Raw genomic sequence first — 22,017 nt, 5'->3', positions numbered from 1 at the left:
CTGTTGGACTACCTCAGTTCCCAGTCTCATAAACCATATCTACCTCAACAGGTTCTTTTTTTTTTTTTTTTAAATACATATATATTTTTTTATTTTTTATGTGCATTGGTGTTTTTGCCATGGGTGTGGGTCCCCTGAAACTGGAGTTATAGACAGGTATGAGCTGTCATGTGGGTGCTGGGAATTGAACCCAGGTCCTCTGGAAGAGCATTCAGTACTCTTAACTGCTGAGCCATCTCTCCAGCCCCTTCAACAAGTTCTTAACAGGTTAAAATGATATATACAAATCAAATATTTTCAGGAGTCTGTGGCATACAGTGAGCACTATAAAGAAATATTAACTAGTATGCTAAGACCAAGCACAAGTTTAGCTGGAATCATCATATGACCTTGAACACAGCTCAAAGTCAACTGGTGGGCTGCAGAGATGACTCGGCAGTTAAGAAAGAGCACTTGGGGTTCTTGTAGAAGACCTGGGTTTGGTTCTTAGCACCCCCATGGTGGCTTACAACCAGCTGGAGTTGTAACTCCAGTTCCATGGTATCTGGTGCCCTCTTCTGGCTTCTGCAGGCACAGGCCAGCATGCAGTACACATACACATATATAGACAAAACCACTCATACACATAAAATAAAAATAAATACATCTTTTTAAAAGGAAAAGATAGCTGGGTAGTGGTGGCACACACCTTTAATCCCAGCACTCGGGAGGCAGAGGCAGGCAGATCTTTGTGAGTTCGAGGTCAGCCTGGTGAACAGAGTAAGTTCCAGGATAGCTGAGGCTATTCAGAGAAACCTTGTCTCAAAACAAACTAACAAACAAACAGAAAAAGAAAAGAAAAGCCATTCAGTGTCAAGACCCATGACGGATCAATGCCTAAGTCAGAAAGAAATAATATGAAAAGGCAGTAGGATTAGAGAGCAGATACCAAGAGGAAATGTTTGGCCAGAGTGGGAAACCTGGAGAGTCACAAGGACCTTATCCTCTTCGGGTCCACAAGGGCTAGTGCTTCCCAGGACTCCTGGGTTTCTAGCTCCTTAACCCCCGAGGTGAGCTCTGACCGACCCACCTGGTATCCCAGTCGTCGGAGCCGGTGTCGTACTTGTAAGTGGGCTGGAAGGTAAGCTCTCCCTCCGTGAAGCCTTCAAAGACGCTCTTGGCAGCCACCTGGGTTTTCAGCTACACAAAAGAGTGGGAGAGAAAAGCCCTCAGAATAAAAGGTCAAACCTGGGATTGGTGGAGACCATGAAATCAATCCACATCCCAAGCCCTACCTCAAAGGGGAAGGACTCATGAGAAAACTATTCCTATTCCATGAGTCAATAAAGAAATGATTTCATGAAGAGAGCCTGCAAAGTTAAGATTCTTCTCCTTCAACTATTGTGTGCTGGGAAAGAGAAGGAGAATCAAAGGATTCAGACCTAGTGATTGCAAGGTTGTCAAGAAGCAGAGGAGGGCTCAGGCGGACAAGAAAGAGGGCTTCAGCATCCTGGACAGTTCTGAACACCTAAGAAGTCTCAAGTCCACTGAGGAGAGCAGCAGAGAAAGTCAGGCGCAGGCTTCCCGCAGCCTGTGAAGAGGCTGTGGCTCTCAGAAAGACATGCTACATCAAAGAATGTTGGGAAACCGCAGGCCGCAGCACTGACTCCAGCAGAGTGAAGAGAAGAGCTTAGAAAGTTCGCTCACCCTGGAGAAAACTGGTGAGGAGGAGGAGGAGGCAGGAGCAGGGGACTCATTACTGAAGAGAATTAGTAAGTCACCTCAAATACACCAAGCAGTTTCCTTACTGAAGGCAGAAACAAAAACAGTCACGTAAAGCCCTTCGGCCCTAACTCCCGGGTCTCTTGAGTGGATGACAAAGACCGTGTTCTTACTCCAAGGGACACACGTGCTTCCAGGACAGAGGCAAGAGAGAGGAACGCAGATGGAATGCAGGCACGAGTGGACAACACTGGTCCTTAGGGAAGCCGCCCAAGCTGGGGAAGGAGAAACTGGGCTCTGGGCTCCCACAGCAGAGGAGCAGCTACCTGAGGAAGACAGGGTGCCCATCTGTACCTGGTCGTACGCATACAGGGTTTGAAAGGCCTTCTCTTCGATGAGCAGTTTCACCTTTTCCACATCCAGCTCTTCTATTCTGTAGTTGAGATCCCCCAGCCACAAGATCACACTGTGAGGACAGAGCACAAAGGCGCAGGGTTTAGGAGAGGCTTTAACCCTTCCTGTCCAGGGCGCATCAGACAGAAGCCCCGGCGTGGGACAGAGACCTGGCTGTGACGGAATCTTCCTCCTCACCCACTTACTAACACATCAATTGTCTTGACCCACGCTCACCACAAACGGCCTGGAGCTCTTGACGGTTTTATTCAGGTAAGGCTGAAGAGACAGATCTAAAAGCAATGCCTGTTTGCTGGTGTCACGACACATGCCTGTAATCCCAGTCCTCACCAGCTAATACAGGAGCATAGTCAGTTAAAAAGTAGCTTGGCCCTATAGTGGACCCTGACTCAAACAAACAAACAAACAAACAAAACAAAAAAAGGATGTCTAGAAGCAAGATAAAGTGTCTATTGAACAGCAGGAAGTGGTTTGAAAAAAATAAAAAAGTATAAATCCTGCCGGTCACCCAGGCACCCGGGTTACACTCTAGCCCACAAACACACTCTTGACATTTTTCAAGGGAGAACTGTCTGAAACAAAGCTCACATCAACAGTAAGGCCTGAATTTGCCCACCACATCACTGGCGTACTCTGCGCTCCCAGGAAGAGCGGTGCCACACGGTTCATTACACCTGCTGCTGCTCCCTGATGACATCAGATATGCCATGAAGTCAACATCCCTGTCACTAAATAATCCGCCTCGCAGCATGCCCCCTCCCCCAACAAATGCATGCTCAGGCTAAAAGCAGGCAAAGGCCATGCCAGCTGCAGCCTCACAGAGGAAGAGACACGCTCCCTTCAAGGGACCCTGGAGAAGAACAGCCATCCAGTCAGCTTCCAGAAAACCAACAAGCCAGAGACAGCTCCACTGCCTCGGACAGGACCTCAGCAGCTTCCTCCTTTTCTAAAAGAGGATCCATAAATCTCAGTTGTGACCATAAAGTCTGAAATTCCAAGGCTTTGAAATCAGACAAAACAGCGAGTTTTAGAGATAAATGAAATCCAGAGAATGACCAAAAACTAGCACAATATGCTCTGTGCAGTTGCAACTATGGTTTTGACAAGCAGAATCAAGGAATGAGCAAGCGCGGGCAACAAGCACAGGTCCAACTCTCGACTGCACATGCTCTGGGAGAGCGGATGTGGGAACCTAAAACCGTACTCCAAACTGCGTGGGACGCAAGCTCTCTGGCTGCTTTGCTCCTGCGCGCAATCAAGACAGACTTCTAGATAAACCCCATGCCTCTCCAGGGACAAGGGATGCTTGACAAGGTTCTAGGGGTCTTCCGGATGGTAAGATAGAAAGCCAAGAATTTCCAAGAGACAATGAAGAGCGGGCAGATACCCAGCCTCCAGCATTCCCCTCCCCAGCACAATGAAGGACCCAGAGCCTAGCAGTTACACGAGGCAACTGAGGAGGGAGAAACTCGGACGACTCACTCGTGCTTGCTAATGGTGAGAGGGGGGAGGCTCGGGTCCACCTGGGAGAACTGCATCCGGGAACAGATGTCTTTGTAGTCTTGGTTCCGCCTCTCGTACTCCTCTGTGTGGGCTGCCAAGTGGGAATTCACAACGCAGATGCTCGTGTTGTGCAGCTGGAAGCGGATCGCCACCCCTCCTTTGTTACCCTAGGGAAAGGACCTCTTCAGCCATTGAAACCTTCAGACTTCCACCTGTTTTGTGTCTTCAGCAGGGCCTTACGGAGCTACTGTCTATATCTTACAGATAAGAACACAAACCCCCAAGCAAAGTGACTGGCTGTTTACAGAAAGCTGGGGCCAGTGTCCGCCTCTGTATCACTGGTGTGCCAGCCACATGTCCAACTCGGCTCTTGCCGGGGAATCTAAGGGCAGGACTCCAGGAGCCTCAAGAAGAGGAAACTGCAAACCTACAGGCCTCTGTTTCCCTAGGCGGCCCAAACAGGTTCTGTACCGTACTATACTATAGGCATGTCAACAGGGCTCCAGCCCTGACTACTACCAGGATGGAGAAATGCACCGGCTGGATTTCTAAACCTCAGTCCAGCCCTGTTTGTGGGTACAGCTCGTCCTGCAGGAGCAGCATCTCAGGTGGGTTTGTATGGTTCCTGCACCCTGAGAGGCCGAGTCAAAACCTTAGGGGTCAAGGTCCTCAATGTGCAAAACATTACCAGGGACTCACCATCCTCCCCATGATTCCTGTCCCCACGGTCTCGGCTTCCACTTCTGAGATATACGCTGCGTGCTCCTGTTTGACGTACAACAGCAACATAATCCCAACCAGCCGGATGAGCTTCACCTGGAACACAGAGCCCAATTCTCAAGTGTCGGCTGCCGCAGACAGAAGCTGGAAACCAGAATGTCCCGAGGGAAATGTGGTGTGGGAGCTAGCTGAAATACTAACACACCTCCTCCTCCAGACCAGGACACAAGGTGGTCTGTCCCGGGAGTTAGCTGAAGTACTAACACACCTCCTCCTCCTCCTCCAGGCCAGGACACAAGGTGGTCTGTCCTGGGAGCTAGCTGAAGTACTAACATACCTCCTCCTCCAGGCCAGGACACAAGGTGGTCTGTCCCGCTCACTGAGCATGCTACATGGAACCCTAAACCACTTACAGGCGCCGGCACTCTGCACCTTTCCACTCAGACAGGCCCTCTGGAGGAATCTGAGGCTGCCTAGGAATGGCTTCTGCCGAAGGGTCACCAAAAAGTGACAAAGTCCCCGCCCACCCGCCGGGCTCCTCGCTCACCTTTGCGTATTTGGCACCTGGGTGAAGGCTCTCTGACACCGCCTTAAACCACTCTTCCTCCTTTGGGGTGTCATGAAAGAAAAAGGCTTCTTTACTCAGATCAAGCTCCTGGAACCTATGTGGAGAGGCAAGAGTGAACCAGAGAGAAAGACCACATGCAGGAATACACCCCAAGTCTGCTCGGGTGCTCCGGGCCCAGCTTTCCAGCTGAACTGTGGGGCCCTCCGGAGGGGCTAAAAACAAACAGACTTCCCAGGTGCTCCTCTGAACATGAGTTCACTTCCTCTCGACAACCTAGCCACTGAACTGGCTGGAGGCACCTCCTGCCCCCCAGTTTTACATCTAGAATCGTTAGGTCAGTAAGGATTAAGTTTCAAATTGGAGTTCCAATTCAGATCTATTTTTTGGTTTTGTTTTGTTTGGTCTATAGAAACCCCAAGTTCTAGCTCTTTCCAATACATCGTTCGGGCTTCTTTAACTGGCCCTCCCACTAACTGTACCCTGGACTGTGACGAGAGGAGAGTGTGGAGACATTAATGCTTGAGCTGAGTGTGGGGCTCAGTAGGAAAGCACTTGCCTCGCACATTTTAATGCCCTGGATTCAATCCACTGCATTGCAAAAGCAAAACAAAATAAAACCAAGCCAGGTGTGATGGTGCACACCTATAAAGCCAGCACTTATATAGCAGAGGCAGGAGGGTTGCTACAAGTGTGAGGTCAGCCTGGTCCACACAGCAAGTTCTAAACCAGCCAGCGCTACGTAGTCAAATCCTCTCTCAAAGCTCAAAAACAAGGTGCGAGGATGAAGACTCGGTCAGTAAAGTGTTTGCCCTGCAAGCACGAGGACCTGAATCCCCAGAATCCATGTTAAAAAAGCCAAACAGAGGGCCAGGCATGGTAGCTCACACCACTACTATCAATACTCCAAAGGAAGGCAGAAGCATGCAGATCTTTGTGAGTTCAAGGCCAACCTGGTCTACATAGCAAACTTCTAGGCCAGCCAAAGTTACATAGTGAGACCCTGTCTCAAAAATAAAAACAAAAAACAAAGAAAATGAAGGCCAAGCATGGTGATCCACATCCAGTGCTGAGAGGCAGAAACAGGCAGACTCGTGGGGCTTTCTGGTGAGCCAGTCTAACCCGAATGAACCCCCCAAACTAGAGAGAGATCCTGTCTATCTGTCTGTCTGTCTGTCTTACACACACACACACCCCTGAGGAATGACAGATTGTCCTCTGGTCCCCATACCCAAGCATGCACACACACTCCATGCACACATACACAAAATCAACTAACTGATGAGACTTTAGGGAACCTTCCTTTTCTGGCAAAAATATTTTTTGCTTTGTGACCAAAAATGCGTTGAATGTCAAGTAATGACACACCAATTTTTAACAGAAGGTTATACTAAATTAATACTAGCATTTAAATACCAAGCACAGTACGTGGCCAGACCTCTGCTTATCAGGAAGAACATCAAACAGAGAAGCAGCTGTCCCTGAGCTCAGCTCATGTTTCCATTCCTTCGCTGCTATGAAGACTCAGCTCAAGTCATGTCCCCATTCCTTCAGTGTGGCTCTCTATTCTTAAGAACTGGTAACAAGGGGTTGGAGAGATGGTTTAGGGGTTAGGAGATTAGGAGCACTGGCTGCTCTTCCAGAGGACCCGGGGTTCAATTCTCAGCACCCACATGGCAGCTCACAACTGTCTGTGACTCCGTTTCAGGGGACCTGACACCTTTACACCAATGCACATAACACTAAATTATATATATATAAAAGAACTGGTAACAAGAGAAGAGGAGCACTCACCCTACACAGTACACATCTGGGGCCTGGGTGCTGTGGCTCAGCCAGGGCCGGAGGCACTCTTTGGGGGACTGTCCATTCACATTGTAAGTACCCACAAAAAACCTGTCACCAAAGAGACTCAATCAGTGATCTGGAAACAGTAAGTCTGGAGTTCAGTCTCTGTGGAATGGTATTTTAAGACATAAGAAAAGGTTGGGTGGTAGTGGCACACATCTTTAATCCCAGCACTCGGTAGGCAGAGGCAGGTGGATTTCTGTGAGTTCTAGGTCAGCCTGGTCTACAAGGCTAGTTCTAGGACAGCCAAGAATATATAGAGAAACCCTGTCTCAAAAAAATAAAGTATAAAAAAAAAAAAAAAGAAAAGAAAACACATAAGAAATGTCCTATTTAACCTAGACTGATAATTATGGCACCAATGGGTGGCTAGCAGCCTGCCTTTGTGATAACTGCAAACAATATAGATCTCCTCTGAACCAGGTGTGGTAGCACATGCTCATAATCCCAGCACTTGAAACAGTGAGGAAGGACTGCAGTGAGTTCGAGACCAGGTTGGGCTGCAGACTGAGTTTACAGCCACAACAGCTACTATCTCAAATAAATAAATAAACAAACAAATAAATAAATAAGCACGCAGGCCAGCCTGCTCTGAACATTCCTCCTTCCCTTAAATAGCCATTGGGAGTCATAAGCCACAAAATGACGCTGCCCTGTGGGTACTACTGAAAGGAAAAAGATGGTAAGTGCTTAGTAATTCCTTTCAGCAAGCAAGTGGCGGCAATGGTCAGAGGGTATGTATTCACCATATGCCTAGAAACAATGTTATTTTACCTTACAGTCCCAGTGCAGTGATGTTTAAAGCTCCAGCAGAACTCTGAAAGCTTAATTCACTTAATGTTCAGTGAGGTCAGCTAACAGGATTACTGAACATCAACGAATTTCATTTTCAATGATTTTCTTCAAAGGCCAGGAGTGAGCATGGGAATAGAAAACCTCAGGCAGGTGCTGAGACTCGGGATACTGCTCTTTGTTCTGTGCTCGTTTATCCCTGTCAATACTCTGCAGCCACCTGCACGCTGTGCCAATCACTTCAGCCCATCACCCACAGAGCCTGCCCAGAGCACACACAGCATGTTCAGACACCTGCCCACGAAGAGCAACTAGAGTGGGCACAGCAGCACGTATCTGTAACCCAGCATTTGTACAGCTGAGGCAGGAGGATGACTTGATCCTTTAAGTTCCAAGCTGGATAACATAGGGGAAAAAAAGTAAACACAATGATTCTTTTTGAAAAGGAAAAATACCAAACAGAATAATTTGCTTCCAAATCCACAGTATGTGTGGCAGATGCTTAAATTCTAGAGAGCAGAATGGTCATTTTGCCTTGAAAAACCATTAACACACACCTTAAATCCCAGCATTCCATAAGCAGAGGTAGGCAGCCTCTGTGAGTTTGAAGCCACCCTGGTCTACATGACAAGTTCCAGGCCGGCCAGGACTACACTGTGACACTCTGTCACAAGAGAAATAAACTGTGGAGAACCTGGTTAACTACCTGAAGTTCTGGATGTAGGTATAATCCTCTTCCTTCTGCAAGAGATGTGATTTCACAATTGTGTCTCTCAGCCCAAACTTCTGCATGGATAAAATGTGAGCCTTGTCTGATACCGTGATTGTGGAGGAGCGAACCATGTCAGTAATATCAGGCTTAGATTTACTCTGTCTGGAAAAATAAAAGCATTTTAGTCATATTTTAAGTCTGGTATGGAAAATAAATATAAAGCTAGATATTCTCACACATTAGCACCTTATCACAGAAGAATAAAGGAGTCCAAGTTAAAGTAGATAAGGCTCTTGAAGACGTTCCCAACACTGACTAAATGACATGTGTGGCTGTTTGAATAAGAATGGCCCCAAGAGGCTCATATACTTGATGTTTAGATACCAGGGAATGGCACTATATAGAAGGATTAGAAGGATTAGGAGATGTGGCTTTGTTGGAGTAGGTGTGGTCCTGTTGGAGGAAGTTAACACTGGAGGTGGGCTTTGAGATTTCAAAAGCCCAGGCTGGCCCAGGCTCTCTTCATGCTGCTGCTGGATCAGGATGTAACTCTCAGCTACTGCTCCAGCTCCATGCTCCCCACCATGATGATAGTGGACTAAACCTGTGAACCTGTAAGCAAGCCTCAATTAAATGCTTTCTTTTCTAGCAGCTGCTGTGGTCACGGCACTCGGTCACTAAGACACCACATGGGTATTGTAGCACCACTGTTGCTTATGTATCAGTCAAGGTTAGATTAAGAGTGTGCAGCTTGGTGGTTGATACACGTTAATCTCAGCGCTAGGAAGCCAGAGCAGGCAGACCTCGGAGTTCCATCCTCATCTATACATCAAGCTCTAGACTAGCCAGAGCTACATAAGGAGACCCTGTCTCAAGAAAAATAAGGGTGGGGATATGACGGGGGAGAGGGCTCAGTGGTTCAGAGTTGCTCTTGAGGAGAAACCAAGTTCGGTTGGTGGCTCCCACCCATCCGTAACTCCAGTTCCAGACATTGGTGCTCTCTTCTGACCTGAGGGCATCAGATACATGTGCTACACATACACACAGGCAAAACACTCATTTACATAAAATAAATCCTTAAAAAAATTTTAAAGCCAGGTTTGGTGGCGCTCACCTTTAATCCCAGCACTCAAGAGGCAAAGGCAGGCAGATCTCTGTGAGTTCAAGGCCAGCCTGGTCTACAAAGGGAGTTCCAGGATAGCCAGGGCTACATAGAGAAACCCTGTTTCAAAAAATATAATAAGAAGAATATATAACATAGATACCAAAATGGTTTGAGAATGATGGATTCCCGAATGCATTCAAATTTGGTGACTGCTCATTGTTGCTTAAGGTGTGACTAAAATATTGACCAAAAGGTAAGTATTTTATCTTGCCCATGTGATTCCACTTATCATCAGTGGGAAGCACTAGAAAACACACTAAATATAATGTGTATAATGAGAGAGGGGTGAAGAAAAAATACGTGTTTTCCAAGTCAGAAAAGTATAAAAAGAATATGGGGGGGGGGGGATCAAACATCTTCAGTTTCTTGTATTTTTGCTTGTTTTTTTTTTTTTTTTTTTTGGTTTTTCGAGACAGGGTTTCTCTGTGTAGCTTTGCGCCTTTCCTGGAACTCACTTGGTAGCCCAGGCTGGCCTTGAACTCACAGAGATCCGCCTGGCTCTGCCTCCCAAGTGCTGGGATTAAAGGCGTGCGCCACCACCGCCCGGCTTGTTTTTTTTTAAAAAACAGAATTTTGCTGTGTAGAGTAATGGCCTGGATCTCGCTCTGTAGACCAGGCTGGCCTCGAACTCACAGATATCCACCTGCCTCTGCCTCCCTAGTGCTGGGGTTAAAGGAGTGTGCCACCTTTGCCAGGCAGGCTACAATTTTTTAAAATCATCCATTTGTTTGTATGCACACACTGGCCAGAAGAGGGCGCTGGATCTCCTCCTCCATCATTGTCTGGTCCTTCAGGCAGGCTGGAACCTTTCTCCCTGAATCTGGGGCTCCTGTTTGCTAAGCTAGGGTGGAAGTCAGCGAGTCCCAATGCCCCTCCTGTTTCCATGCCTCATCCTCCTGTCCTGGGACCTGGATTACAAACATGTGTTCACTGAACAGTGGTTTGTTTGTTACTCAGGTGTTCGGGTCTGGACTCTGGCTCTTACAATTGCACAGAAAGTGCTCTAAACTGCCGAAGTATCTCTCTACAGGAGATTTAGAGTGCTCACAAGTTCAAGTTTGAGTGCTGTATTTAAAAAAAAAAAAAAAAAAAATTAACACAGATTCTAGGAATCTGAACTCAGGTCCTCAAGTTAGTGAGACAAGGCTTTATCTCCTGAGCCATCTTCTCTACCCAACCTATGAACTCTCTCTCCTCTTTTTTCTTCTTCTTCTCTCTCTCTCTCTCTCTTTTTTTTTTTTGTTGTTGTTATTGTTGTTGTTTTTGTTTTTTTTGTTTTTCGAGACAGGGTTTCTCTGTGTAGTTTTGTGCCTTCCCTGGATCTCGCTCTGTAGACCAGGCTGGCCTCGAACTCACAGAGATCCACCTGCCTCTGCCTCCCGAGTGCTGGGATTAAAGGCGTGCACCACCACCGCCCGGCCTCTTCTCTTTTTTAATGGTTTTTCCAGACAGGGTTTCTCTGTGTTGCCCTGGCTCTCCTGAAACTCACAGAGATCCACCTGCCTCTGCCTGAATGCTGGGATTAAAGGTGTGCGCCACCACCACTTGGCATCTCTTTTTTTTAAGATTTGTTTTATTATTTTTAAGTATGTGTGTGTCTCCACAAGGTTATGTACAGATGAGCACGACTCCCAGAAGAGAGCATCAGATCCCTGGAGCCATGCAGTTGCTGTGAATCAAACCTGGGTTCTCCGTAAACTCAGCCAATGCTCTTAACTGCTGAGCATCTCTCCACCCACTAACGTAATTTCCTATCACCTGAGTCTCCTTAGCTCTAAAACAGTACAGTACGGGACTCTGATGTAACAACAGTCCCTGTAAGAGGATGCAGCCTGGCGCACACAGTGAGAGAGCTGGGTCACGCACATTAGGAACATTTCTCAGGCTTCAGCTACTTGGAACAACTTACGTTATACACAGTGGGGGTGATTCTCTGGTGAATACAGTCTCACACGTAAGAGACACAAACGAAGGGAGGGGTGTTACCTTGTGAGGGAGTTTTCTGGTTTCTCCAGACACCTGGCCCCAGAGCTCTGGTCCATAAGCAGGCCTCTCCCATTTGGTCTCGAGCTGTCCGGGTTAGAGCCACCTGAGGAGGAGAAGGAATTAAAGCATACACGTGTGCTTGAGTGCACAGACCACAGCTTCTCAGATGGTAGCGGCGGAATCACTGGCAGTCTACACCCTGCTGGGAAACTGCAAAGGCCACGCTGGCCCACGGGTGCAGTCGCACAGGCCATGGACAGAGACGGAAAGGTAGCTCACCCTGATGGCTTTGCTGATGAAGATAAAGCTGTTCTAGTCACTCCATCCCCTTTCCAGGAATGGAAGTTACAGAAAAAGTAACACGAAACTCAGAAATCTATTTTGCCAAGGACTTCATTTTCTTCTTTTTGGTTTCTCTCTCTCTCTTTTTTTTTTTTAACTGTTTGGGGGGTGGGGGGGGAGCCAAAAGACAACAAGTCTTCCTTAACTGGCACATTTTTTTTCTCAGGCCTGGAGCCCCACCCCCCCAACACACACACACACACACACACACACTGAGCTAGGCTGGCTGGCCAGCAAGTGCCACAGATCCGCTTGTCTCTGCCTCCCCAGTCCTGGGATACAAGAGCACACCACCTGACCCAGCTGTTAAATGGGTTCTGAGGATTGAACTCAGGTCCTTGCTCCAGTACAGCAATTTAGCGGTGGAAGCGTCTCCCCAGCACTCCTTTTTCTTGTCGTTTGTTGTGGAATAATCTTTTCTACACTGTGATGATGTGTCTTTAACAAACAAGGCGCCTTCTGATTGGTTTAATAAAAATCTAACCGCCCACTAGCTAGGCAGGAGGTACAGGTGAGGCAGCCAGCCAGGGAGAACCCTGGGAAGAAGGGTTCCAGTGGACAAGAAGAAATAGACAAGAAAAGAGGTAAAAGCCACAAGTCACATGGCAACACATAGATGAACAGAAATGGGTTAAGTTATAAGAGCTAGTTAGAAACAAGCCTAAGCTATCAGCCACGCTTTCATAAATAATAAGTCTCTGTGCATTTATTTGGGAGCAGGCTGGCAGGACAGAAATATCCACCTGTTTTTTTTTTTGAGATGGGATCTTATGATCTCAGGCTGGCCTCAAACTCACTACATGCCAAGGCTGGCTTTGAACTCCTGATCCTCCTGCTTCTACCTCCCAAATACTAGGACTACAGACATGCAGTCTACAGGCGTGCCCAACAACGCTTGCTTATTTGTTTTGAGACAAGGTATTACAATGAAGCTTGTCCTCACACTCATGGCACTCCTCCTGCCTCATACATCTAAATGCTGGGGCGACAGACGGTCTTTTATTATCTGCTGACTCTGACAAGCCATCTAACCTCTCTTTTTTATGTGTTTTGTTTTCTTCTTGTTGTCTGCTTTTCAAGACAGGGTTTCTGTATAGCTCTGGCTGTCCTGGAACTCGCTCTGTAGACCAGGCTGGCCTCGAACTCACAGAGATCTGCCTGCCTTTGCCTCGCAAGTGCTGGGATTAAAGGTACACGCCGCCACCACCACCACCCAGCCATCCAACCTCTCTTGATCTCAGTAATCAGTCCTGTCCTGCCTTCTGTGCTGGTTTACTATAGAGATCAAATGGGCTGACGAGTGTGCAAACGATTTAATAACCACACAACACATTAAAAGGTAGAAGACTGTGATCCTAGTGTGTTTTGCTGGTAAGACTGAAGCTCCAAATAGGAGAAAGACAAGGATCTGAGATCTATGGCTGGAAAAGGTCAAAGTGCTCTGAAATGATAAGTGCTGCTCATCATTAACAAACAGCTTCAAAAACCATAGGGTATGAAGAAATATTTGGAAGGGACTCGTTACAGCAAGATAAATGTAAAAAGAAAAATTAGCCAGGTGGTAGTGGCACACACCTTTAATCCCAGCACTCGGGAGACAGAGGCAGGCAGATCTCTGATCTTGAGGCCAGCCTGGTCTACAGAGTGAGTGCCAGGACAGCCAGGGCTACCCAGAGAAACCCTGTCTCAAAAAACAAAAAAAGCCAACCAAACAAACCAAAAAAATAAAGAAAGAAAAGAAAAATTAGGGGTTGAAGAGATGGCTCAGCAGTTAAAAGTACATACTGTTCTAGCATAGGACCAGACTTGAGTTCCCAGCACCCACCAAGGTGGTTCACAATCCCAGCTGTAACTGTAACTCCAGCTCCAGGAGGTCCTATGTCTCTGGCCTCAGAGAGCAAGGACACTCACCTGTATGTGTCCATACTCAACATACACAACTGTGCACAATTAAAAATACAAGGATAAATCTTTGACAAGAAAGAAAATTGGCTGGGCATAGTAGTGCACAACTTTAATCCTAGCATTCAGGAGGCAGTGGCAGGTGAATCTTGGTGAGTTCAAGGCCAGCCTAGTCTATCTAGAGAGTTCCAGGCCTGACAAGGCAATATAGTGAAATCTTGTGTTAAACAAACAAGCAAATAAAAAACTAAGATGGAGGGACTGGGCAGGTGACTCAGTGTGTAACAACAGTGTTGTAGGTAACCTTTTGGTACACTATGAAGATGTGCCTCTGTCAGGGTACCTTCTGATTGGTTTAATAAAGAGCTGAATGGCCAATAGCTAACAGGAGAGGACAGGTGGGACTTTTGGGAAAAGAGAGGAACTTGGGGGGCGGGGGCAGAGAATCAGAGGTAGGGATTCACCAGTGAGACTCAGAGGAAGTCAGACATATAGAAGAGGTAACAAGCCACATAGCAGAACATGGATTAATACACATGGGTTAATTTAAGTTTTGAGAGCGGGTTGGGAACAAGCCTAAGCTAAGGCCAAGCTTTCATAATTAATAAAAAGTCTCTGTGTCATTACTCGGGAGATGGTGGGCCGAAGAAAGACCAGCTACACAACACTTGCTCTGCAAGCATGAAAAACCTGGGACACTCTGCCACCCAAACAACTGAATGGACCAGCCAGGCATAGTGACACATGCCTGGGGACACTGATGTAGTAGGATTGCAAGTTAAAGGCCGATCATCTACGTATCAGGACCTTGTCTCACTCAAAACAAACAAGATATAGGGCCTGGACCAGTGAGATGGCTCAGTGGGTAAAGGTACCTGCTGCCCAGCCTGACAACGGAGTTCAGGCCCTAGAATCCACATGATAAGAGGAGAGAAGCCATTCCTACAAATTGCTGACCTCTACACACATGCTAGGCACACACAACCACCTGTAACACCAATTCCAGCTATGCTGCTGGCCTCCCAGGGCACCTACAAACATGCCATATACTCACACATACACACATAGACACATGATTGACATTTAAATAAAGAAAAGAATATTCCCATGGGGTCGGTGATGTAGCTCAGTTAGGAGAGTGCTTGTCTAGCATGCATGGAGCCCTGGGTTCAATCCCCAGCACCATATACGCTGCAGATGGTAATTTAAAACAATCCTGAGTGGAGGCTAGAGGGTCAGAAGTTCAAACTCACCCTCAACTACACAGTGAGTCTAGGATACGTGAGAACCTTTCTCAAAGAAAAAGAAAAAGGGACTGGAGAGATGGCTCAGTGGTTAAGAGCAGCGGTAGCTGCTCTTCCAGAGGACCCGGGTTCAATTCCCAACACCCACATGGCCGCTTACAACTGTCTGTAATCCAGCTCAAAGTGATTTGACACTCTTATACAGACATAAATGCAGGCAAAACACCAATGCACAAAATTAAAAAAATAAAACAAAAAGAAAAAAAACTGCCACCCACTCCACATACACCTATTTCTTTGCTGTCATCTGAGAAACAAGAACATACAAGCACACTTGATGTGAGACCTTAGCTTCTAACACTATTTTCCAATACGAGGCTCCTGAGAAGTCTGGTTATTTGGGGGCTGAGAAAGGAAATACACAAAATGGACCTGAAATACCCAACAGCGCTAGAAAGTAGGAGAGTGCTAAAAATATGTAAATAAATAATAAATAACCACTGGGATGATAAAACAAACGAGAAGACATAACTTTCCCCAGGAGAATTCCAAATAACTCACATAGCAGCTCCCGCTTCTGAGAGGAAGCTAACTCCATCCTCCTCAGGGTGTGCAGAGTGACTTCCTTCCAAATGATGAAGCATGCAAAGGAGGAGAATCAAAGCTTTGTGGGCAGAAATGTGCCAGGCACTTCCTCAGCCAGGTGGACAAGGTTCAGCTGTGATAAGTCACGTTGATCACCTATACCCTTGACTGTTCCCTCCCTCGACAGGGGCCTAGGCTAAGGAGAAAGGGAGTGCTCTTAAGAGCTGTCAAAGTCATCAAAAACAAAGCAAGACTGAGAAACTGTCACACATCAGAGGAAACTAAGGGGACACATGACAGTTCAATGTCAGGGGGTCCTGAATGGGACTAAGGGCAGTGAAAGTCATGAGGTAAAAATCCAAGAAAATCTGAGTATGGACTTTGGTTAATAATAACTGTCAATGCCAGGCAGTGGTAGCACATGCCTTTAATCCCAGCACTTGGGAAGCAGAGCCAGAGGGATCTCTGTGAGTTCAAGGCCAACCTGGTCTACAAAGCAAGTTCCAGGACAGGCTCCAAAGCTACACAGAGAAACCCTGTCTTGAAAAAAAATAAAAACAAAACAAACAAACAAACAAAAACAAATAATATCTATCAACACCTGTTTAATACTTGTAAACAAATGTGCCAATTTGAGGTGGTGGTAGTACACACCTTTAGTCCCAGCACTTGGGAGGCAGAGGCAGACAGATCTCTAAGTTCAAGGTCAGACTGGTCTGTAGGAGTTCCTTGACAGCCAGAGCTACACAAAGAAACCTTGCCTTGAAAAACAAAACAAACAAACAAAGAGACAAGAACCCCAAACAAATGTGCCGTCACTAGTGCAGGATGGTGGCACAGGGGGCTGGTGTCAGTAAGGTTAGGAAGTCTCCGCACTGTTTTCAAAGAAAAATAAAGCTGTTCTGACAAACGTGGTCGCTCATACTTTGATCGCAGCACTCAGGAGGCAGAGGCAGGAGGATCTCTGAGTTTCAGGACAGCCTGGACTACAGAGAAACCCCATGGGAAAGAAAACAAAGTAAAGTTCTAAAATGTAAAAGTTAGCAGTGGGAGCTGAGATGAAAACCCTGTGGAAGGCTCATCTCTATCCAGCCTCTGCTCTTGTCTTTTCAACCTTCTGCAGTCCAGCCTTGTTTCAGCCCTCTGTGGTCCAGCCTTGTCTCTAATCTCCCATTACCCGCTGCTCACGGTAACGGACAAGCCTGTGGCTCAGTCTGCAGCTGTGTCCACTTCCACCTCCTTGAAGTAAGTCCTGATGGATGTCACTGCTTCCTTTGGGAACTAGTCCTTGGGAGGTCCCCCCTCTAACACCCATGCCCTAAGCAAGGCATCTCTTCCCTCTCTGTTCTCTTCCTCGGACCCTAACCACATTGGCCCAGGGTTTCATTTTTTATTTCTTTTCAATGTGAGTGCTGGAGATTCTGCACACTTTTACCTACTGAGACATCTCCCCAGCCCTAGTCTCAGGATTTAACCCCCCCCCTCAGATTGTTTTATTGCCTACATGTATGTATGTGCACCACCTGTGTGCTTGATGCCCAAGGAGGTCAGAAGATAGCATAGAATCTCCTGGAACCAGAGTTACAGATGGTTGTGAGGCACCACGTGGGTGCTGGGAACTGAACCTGGGTCCTCTGCAAGAGCAGCCAGTGCTTTAACCTCTGGGCCTTCCCTCCAGCCCCTCCACAGGGGTCTCTTGCCACATAAATGCAAATGAGCACAGCAGAGCAAACGAGGAGTGAGGCTCCTGGACCACTTTAGGAACATGGGGACTGTCGGCTTTGCTAAGAGCTCGATAAGAAAATGGAGACACATCATCCAGTGAGGAGACTCAGTGGGTATTGAGTGCTTGACACCAAGTTTAATCCCCAGGACTCACGTGATGAAAGAGAGAACTCACTCCCCCTAACTGTCCTCCAAATGGCCTCAAACTCATCAAGATCCACTTGCCTCTGCCTCCCAAGTGCTAGGAACAAAAAGAACATGTCAACAAGCAGGCGGTGGTGGTGGCACACACCTTTGATCTCAGCACTCAGGAGGCAGAGGCAGGAGGATCTCTGAGTTCCAGGCCAGCCTGGTTTAGAGAGTGAGTTCCAGGACAACCATAGCTACACAGAGAAACCCTGTCTCGAAAACAAAAACAAACAAACAAAAAGAGGCAGGCAAATCTCTGTGAGTTCAAGGCCTGCCAGGTCAATACAGTAAGTTCCAGGACAGCCAGAGCTGTGGCTATGTAAAGAGACCCTGCCTCAAAGACAGATTAAAATAGAAAAATAAAACATGTGGGAGAATGTCCCCCCACCAAGGAGACTACTGAGCAGGAAAAGCAGAGTGAAGTTTTCTCAATACCTTAAGAGTCTCCATCTACATCATCTGAAAACCCTGGAGGAAAAGCCACAAATAATAAAGTACACTGTGAACCCAGGGACTCTGCATGATCCATTGACCTGTGGGTCTCAGGAGCCCAGTCAGACTGCTCCAGTTTGCCCTGGGATACTACGGAACACTGTAGGATTAATGAAAATAAAACTTGCCTCATGGCATGCAAATAAACCAACAACTAAACAAATTCTTAGCTTTGCATTTCTGCTCTCCACCTTCCACCTGATTTCCAGTTCCTACACTCACATCCTGGTCTCACCTTCACATTCCAGTTAAAAACGGCCCCAGCACTCAACCAGCCCGTCAGGGCATAAAGCTCACTCTCCCTGGGCTCGGCAGCACATGCCTGTGATCCCAGCACTGGGGGACCCGAGGAAGGCCGGCCTCGAGTTTGAGAGCAGCCTAGGCTACAGCAAAACTGTGTCTTGACAAAACAGGAAAACAAGAGAAATTAGGGCTCCCACTAGCAGGGTGGGACACACCTATAAGCTCAGCACTTGGGAGACCACTGCTGCTCAAGGAGAGCAGCGAGAGCGAGCTACTTGGAGAGAACTGACCTAAAACAAGCAAACAAACACCCCAAGGCCTTATCTTGACTCTGCCTTTTCCACACTCACATGTACACTCAATTCATTGGCAACTGAAGCCAAGCGAGTTCTGCCTTCGAAACCATGTCAGTTCTCTCCTCAAGACTACAGCAGCGGCTTCCTGTGTGTGCCTCCTTACGTAAGGCCTATTGTTAGTTTTCCACAGGGCAGCCACAGCAAACCTTAAAGTGCACAAGAGTATTCGATGACGTCAGTTCTCTGCTTACAATTTTCAAACTGCTTCCCATCACACTGAAAATAAAAGCCACCCGCAGAAGGCCCTGCCCTGAGTCTCTGATGCCTCTGGGACCCCACACATTCTGACCCGGCCCTGTTTCCTTCCTCACTGTTCCCAGAACATGTCAAGTTCATTGCCATAGCAGGGGCTTTCCTCTTGTTGGTCCCTCTGTCTGGGATTCACTTCCTCCTGACACCCACATTGCTCTCATTCCTCAGCCATCCAGATGTTAGAAGCTCACACTGACACTCTGTGGGAACCCCCCACTCTCCGCATATCCCTTTATCTGTACTCTAGAAGCTCCTAAATCTCCTCAGTTCGTAGCACCCTACTGTCAAAACACATATTTATTTATTGGGGGGACCCAGATGCTTGTGGAGGTCAGAAACAACTTGAAGGAGTTGGTTTCTCCTTCTACCATGCGGGTCCCGGATGAAACTCGGGTGGTCAGGCTTGGAGGTAAGCATCATCACCCACTGAGCCCTGTCTTTTCACGTCAAAAAAATACTCACCAGTGAGTTCCAGGCCAGCCTGGTCTACAGAGTGAATCCCAGGCCAGCCTGGTCTACATAGTAAATCCCAGGACAGCTAGAGCTACATAATAGAGAGACCTTGTCTCAAAAACCAAACACATCAACAAAAATTACCCAGCAGTTCTAGCTATGAGTGGTGGCATACACTCAAAATTACGGCATCTGGAGAATGAAGAGGGAGGATTATCCTGAATTCAAGGTTAACGTGAGCTACAGAATAAGTTCCTGTTTAAAACAAAACAAAACAAAGAAAAAATAGATAAAAGGGCTGAGGATATATAACTTGGTGGTAGGGCCCTTGCCTAGCATATATGAGGCCCTAGGTTCAATTCCCCAGGAACAAAATACACACACACACACACACACACACACACACACACACACACACACACTCATACATACACACATGCTTGGATTAAAGGCTAATCTTACTTTTAATCATGTTTACATGTGGATCTATGTTAGAGTATGTGTACCTGAGTGTGGGTGTCCATGAAGGCCAGAAGAGAGCATTGGGTCCAATGTGCACCCAACACTGAGGCCAAGAACCAAACTCTGCCCTCTGCAAGAGTAGCAAGCATTTGACCTCTGAGCCATCTCCCCTTCATCCCCCTCCCTTTTTGTCTTTTGGGACAGAATCTTGCTATTTAGCTCAGGCTGACCTTAAACTTCCAGCAATTTCCCATCATCAGCTTCCCAGGTCCTGGGATTGCAAGCCTGTGCCACCATGCCCAGTTTAAAAAAAATTTTTTTGTTGTTGGTTTTTCGAGACAGGGTTTTTCTGTGGAACAGTCCCGGCCATCCTGGAACTCACTCTGTAGATCAGGCTGTCCTTGAACTCACAGAGATCTGCCTACTTCTGTGTCCCGAGTGCTGGGACTAAAGGCATACGCCGCCGCCACCACCACCCCATCAGTTTCAATTTTTTTGAGTCCCAGCCCGATGCTCACAAATTGAAAATTCCACACCACGAAACATGATTTCATGCATGTACCTGCACTCAAACACAAGCATGTACACACACTCACACACAAACATGTACCTTTGGTTTATGTATGAGCTATGTATAAATGTCATGTTTACACATGGGCAGCATCTCCAAGAGAAATCTTATTATGTATAAGCAATTCTAAAAACAACAACAAAAAAACCCAATTCCACCCCCCCAACCCTTCAGGCCCCAACATTTTGATAAGGGGATGCTTACTCACCCTACTTGTTCTTAATCACAAAACCACCACAGCCACGAGAAGAATCGCATCACAAGGAACACAGCACCATCTCCTGTTGAAACTGCCAACTCCCCTGAGCTGCAAGTCACCTGGTGTTTACAGACCTGGGTTCTCATCGAAAATCGTGCACTCCCACCATGTCCCTGTGTCAACACTTAGTCCCGGGGGCTTCAGGAAAGCTCGGGAAGCACATCTGACATCTAAAAGACTTTCCTCTTGGCACTGGCGAATGGCTCAGTCAGTAAAGGACAGCCAAGCAAGCATAGGGACCTGAGTTCAGACCCCAGCACACACACAAGTTCGGCACTGGGGTACACTCCTCTGAAACCTTAACACGAGATGGGGAGTGGATGGGAGACAAAGACAGGCGGATTCCTAGAGTTAGAGTTCATCACCACCAGTTAGTGCAACTGATGAGCTCCAGGCTTAGTGAGACCCTATTTCAAAGAAGGGGCAGAGGGGGCCAGTGAGATGGTTCTGCTTGCAGCTGGAAAATGTTCCTGAGTTCTATCCCTGCTCCCAAGTGAAGATGGAAGGAGAGAACTAACTCCACAAAGTCATTCTGACATCCACACACATGCCAGGGTGTGCACACATGTGCACACACACACTAATAATAAACAAAATTTTAAAAATAAGAGAGCTGGATGCTGGACGGTGGTGGCGCACACCTTTAATTCCAGCACTCTGGAGGCAGAGGCATGCATATCTCTGTAAGCTCAAGGCCAGCCTGGACTACAGAGTGAGTTCCAGAATAACCAGAGCCACATAGTGAGACCCTATCTCAAAAAACCTAAATAAATAAGTGAAAAGAAATAAAAGTAAAATAGCAATTGATAGAGGCACCCTATCTTGACCTCTGGCTTCCATATGCAAATGTGTGTGCACACACATATATACCACAGCCACACACACACCCTAAATCAACTTAAAAAGGTTTCCCTATTAGTACTACCATCATTTGATATCAAGTCATCCTACTCACACACCATCAGGCGTCATATAGCTCGGCCGATGGCTTGTACTCAGGTCCCACCACAGCACTTCATGAAACTGCATGATGGTGCACACTGGCAGAAGTTCAAGGTCAGTCTATGCTACCCGAGATGCTCTCATAAAAACGACAAAAGATTTGTAATCACTCCTTTATACCAGACACCGGGTGCCACTCCCGCTAAAAGATACACGTTGGGAGGCAGGGCTGGCTCCCCCCGGGCTGCTCCCTGAGCTGGTGGGGAGCAGGAACGAAAGCACCAGGGAACTGAAGTGGAAGGCCTGCTCCACCACCAACTTCCTGTGTAAATGACAGGTCACTTCCTCCTCTGGGTCTTCCTTTCTTGACCTATAACATAGGGACATTCACATGGCCAGCTGGAAAATGTCAGGATGGAGCTCTGTTACAGGCAGGGGTACCGGAGCTTCTCAGCCTAAGGAGCTGTGACTACGATGTCTGTGCACCCCAAGGCCCCTTAGTGTGCTCTGCCCTGAGGTGGGGGTAGTGTGCTGTGGAAGCTGCCTTGCACGGCTCCACCTTGCACCGCCTCTCCGTGGGACAGAGCATCCTCA

At 47.2% G+C, this 22,017-nt stretch overlaps 1 protein-coding gene across 11 annotated transcripts in view; it reads right to left on the bottom strand.

The window, feature by feature from the left end:
- Inpp5b (inositol polyphosphate-5-phosphatase B) overlaps nucleotides 1-22,017 on the bottom strand; it is a 69,965-nt gene that overhangs the window by 15,173 nt on the left and 32,775 nt on the right. For all 11 annotated transcript variants that reach the window (XM_076565036.1, XM_076565040.1, XM_076565039.1 and 8 more), the window contains 8 exons: nucleotides 11,407-11,509; nucleotides 8,250-8,417; nucleotides 6,698-6,799; nucleotides 4,886-5,000; nucleotides 4,318-4,434; nucleotides 3,598-3,785; nucleotides 2,056-2,167; nucleotides 1,070-1,179 (listed from right to left, as the gene is read on the bottom strand). In XM_076565036.1, the coding sequence (XP_076421151.1) occupies nucleotides 1,070-1,179; nucleotides 2,056-2,167; nucleotides 3,598-3,785; nucleotides 4,318-4,434; nucleotides 4,886-5,000; nucleotides 6,698-6,799; nucleotides 8,250-8,417; nucleotides 11,407-11,509 (1,015 nt within the window). The remainder of the gene's footprint in view (nucleotides 1-1,069; nucleotides 1,180-2,055; nucleotides 2,168-3,597; nucleotides 3,786-4,317; nucleotides 4,435-4,885; nucleotides 5,001-6,697; nucleotides 6,800-8,249; nucleotides 8,418-11,406; nucleotides 11,510-22,017) is intronic.

The sequence above is a fragment of the Peromyscus maniculatus genome, chromosome 2 (assembly GCF_049852395.1).
Source record: "Peromyscus maniculatus bairdii isolate BWxNUB_F1_BW_parent chromosome 2, HU_Pman_BW_mat_3.1, whole genome shotgun sequence".
NCBI classification, from domain to species: Eukaryota; Metazoa; Chordata; class Mammalia; order Rodentia; family Cricetidae; genus Peromyscus; species Peromyscus maniculatus.
Note: the sequence above shows the minus strand (reverse complement) of the source record. Positions and strands in the feature narration are given on the sequence as shown.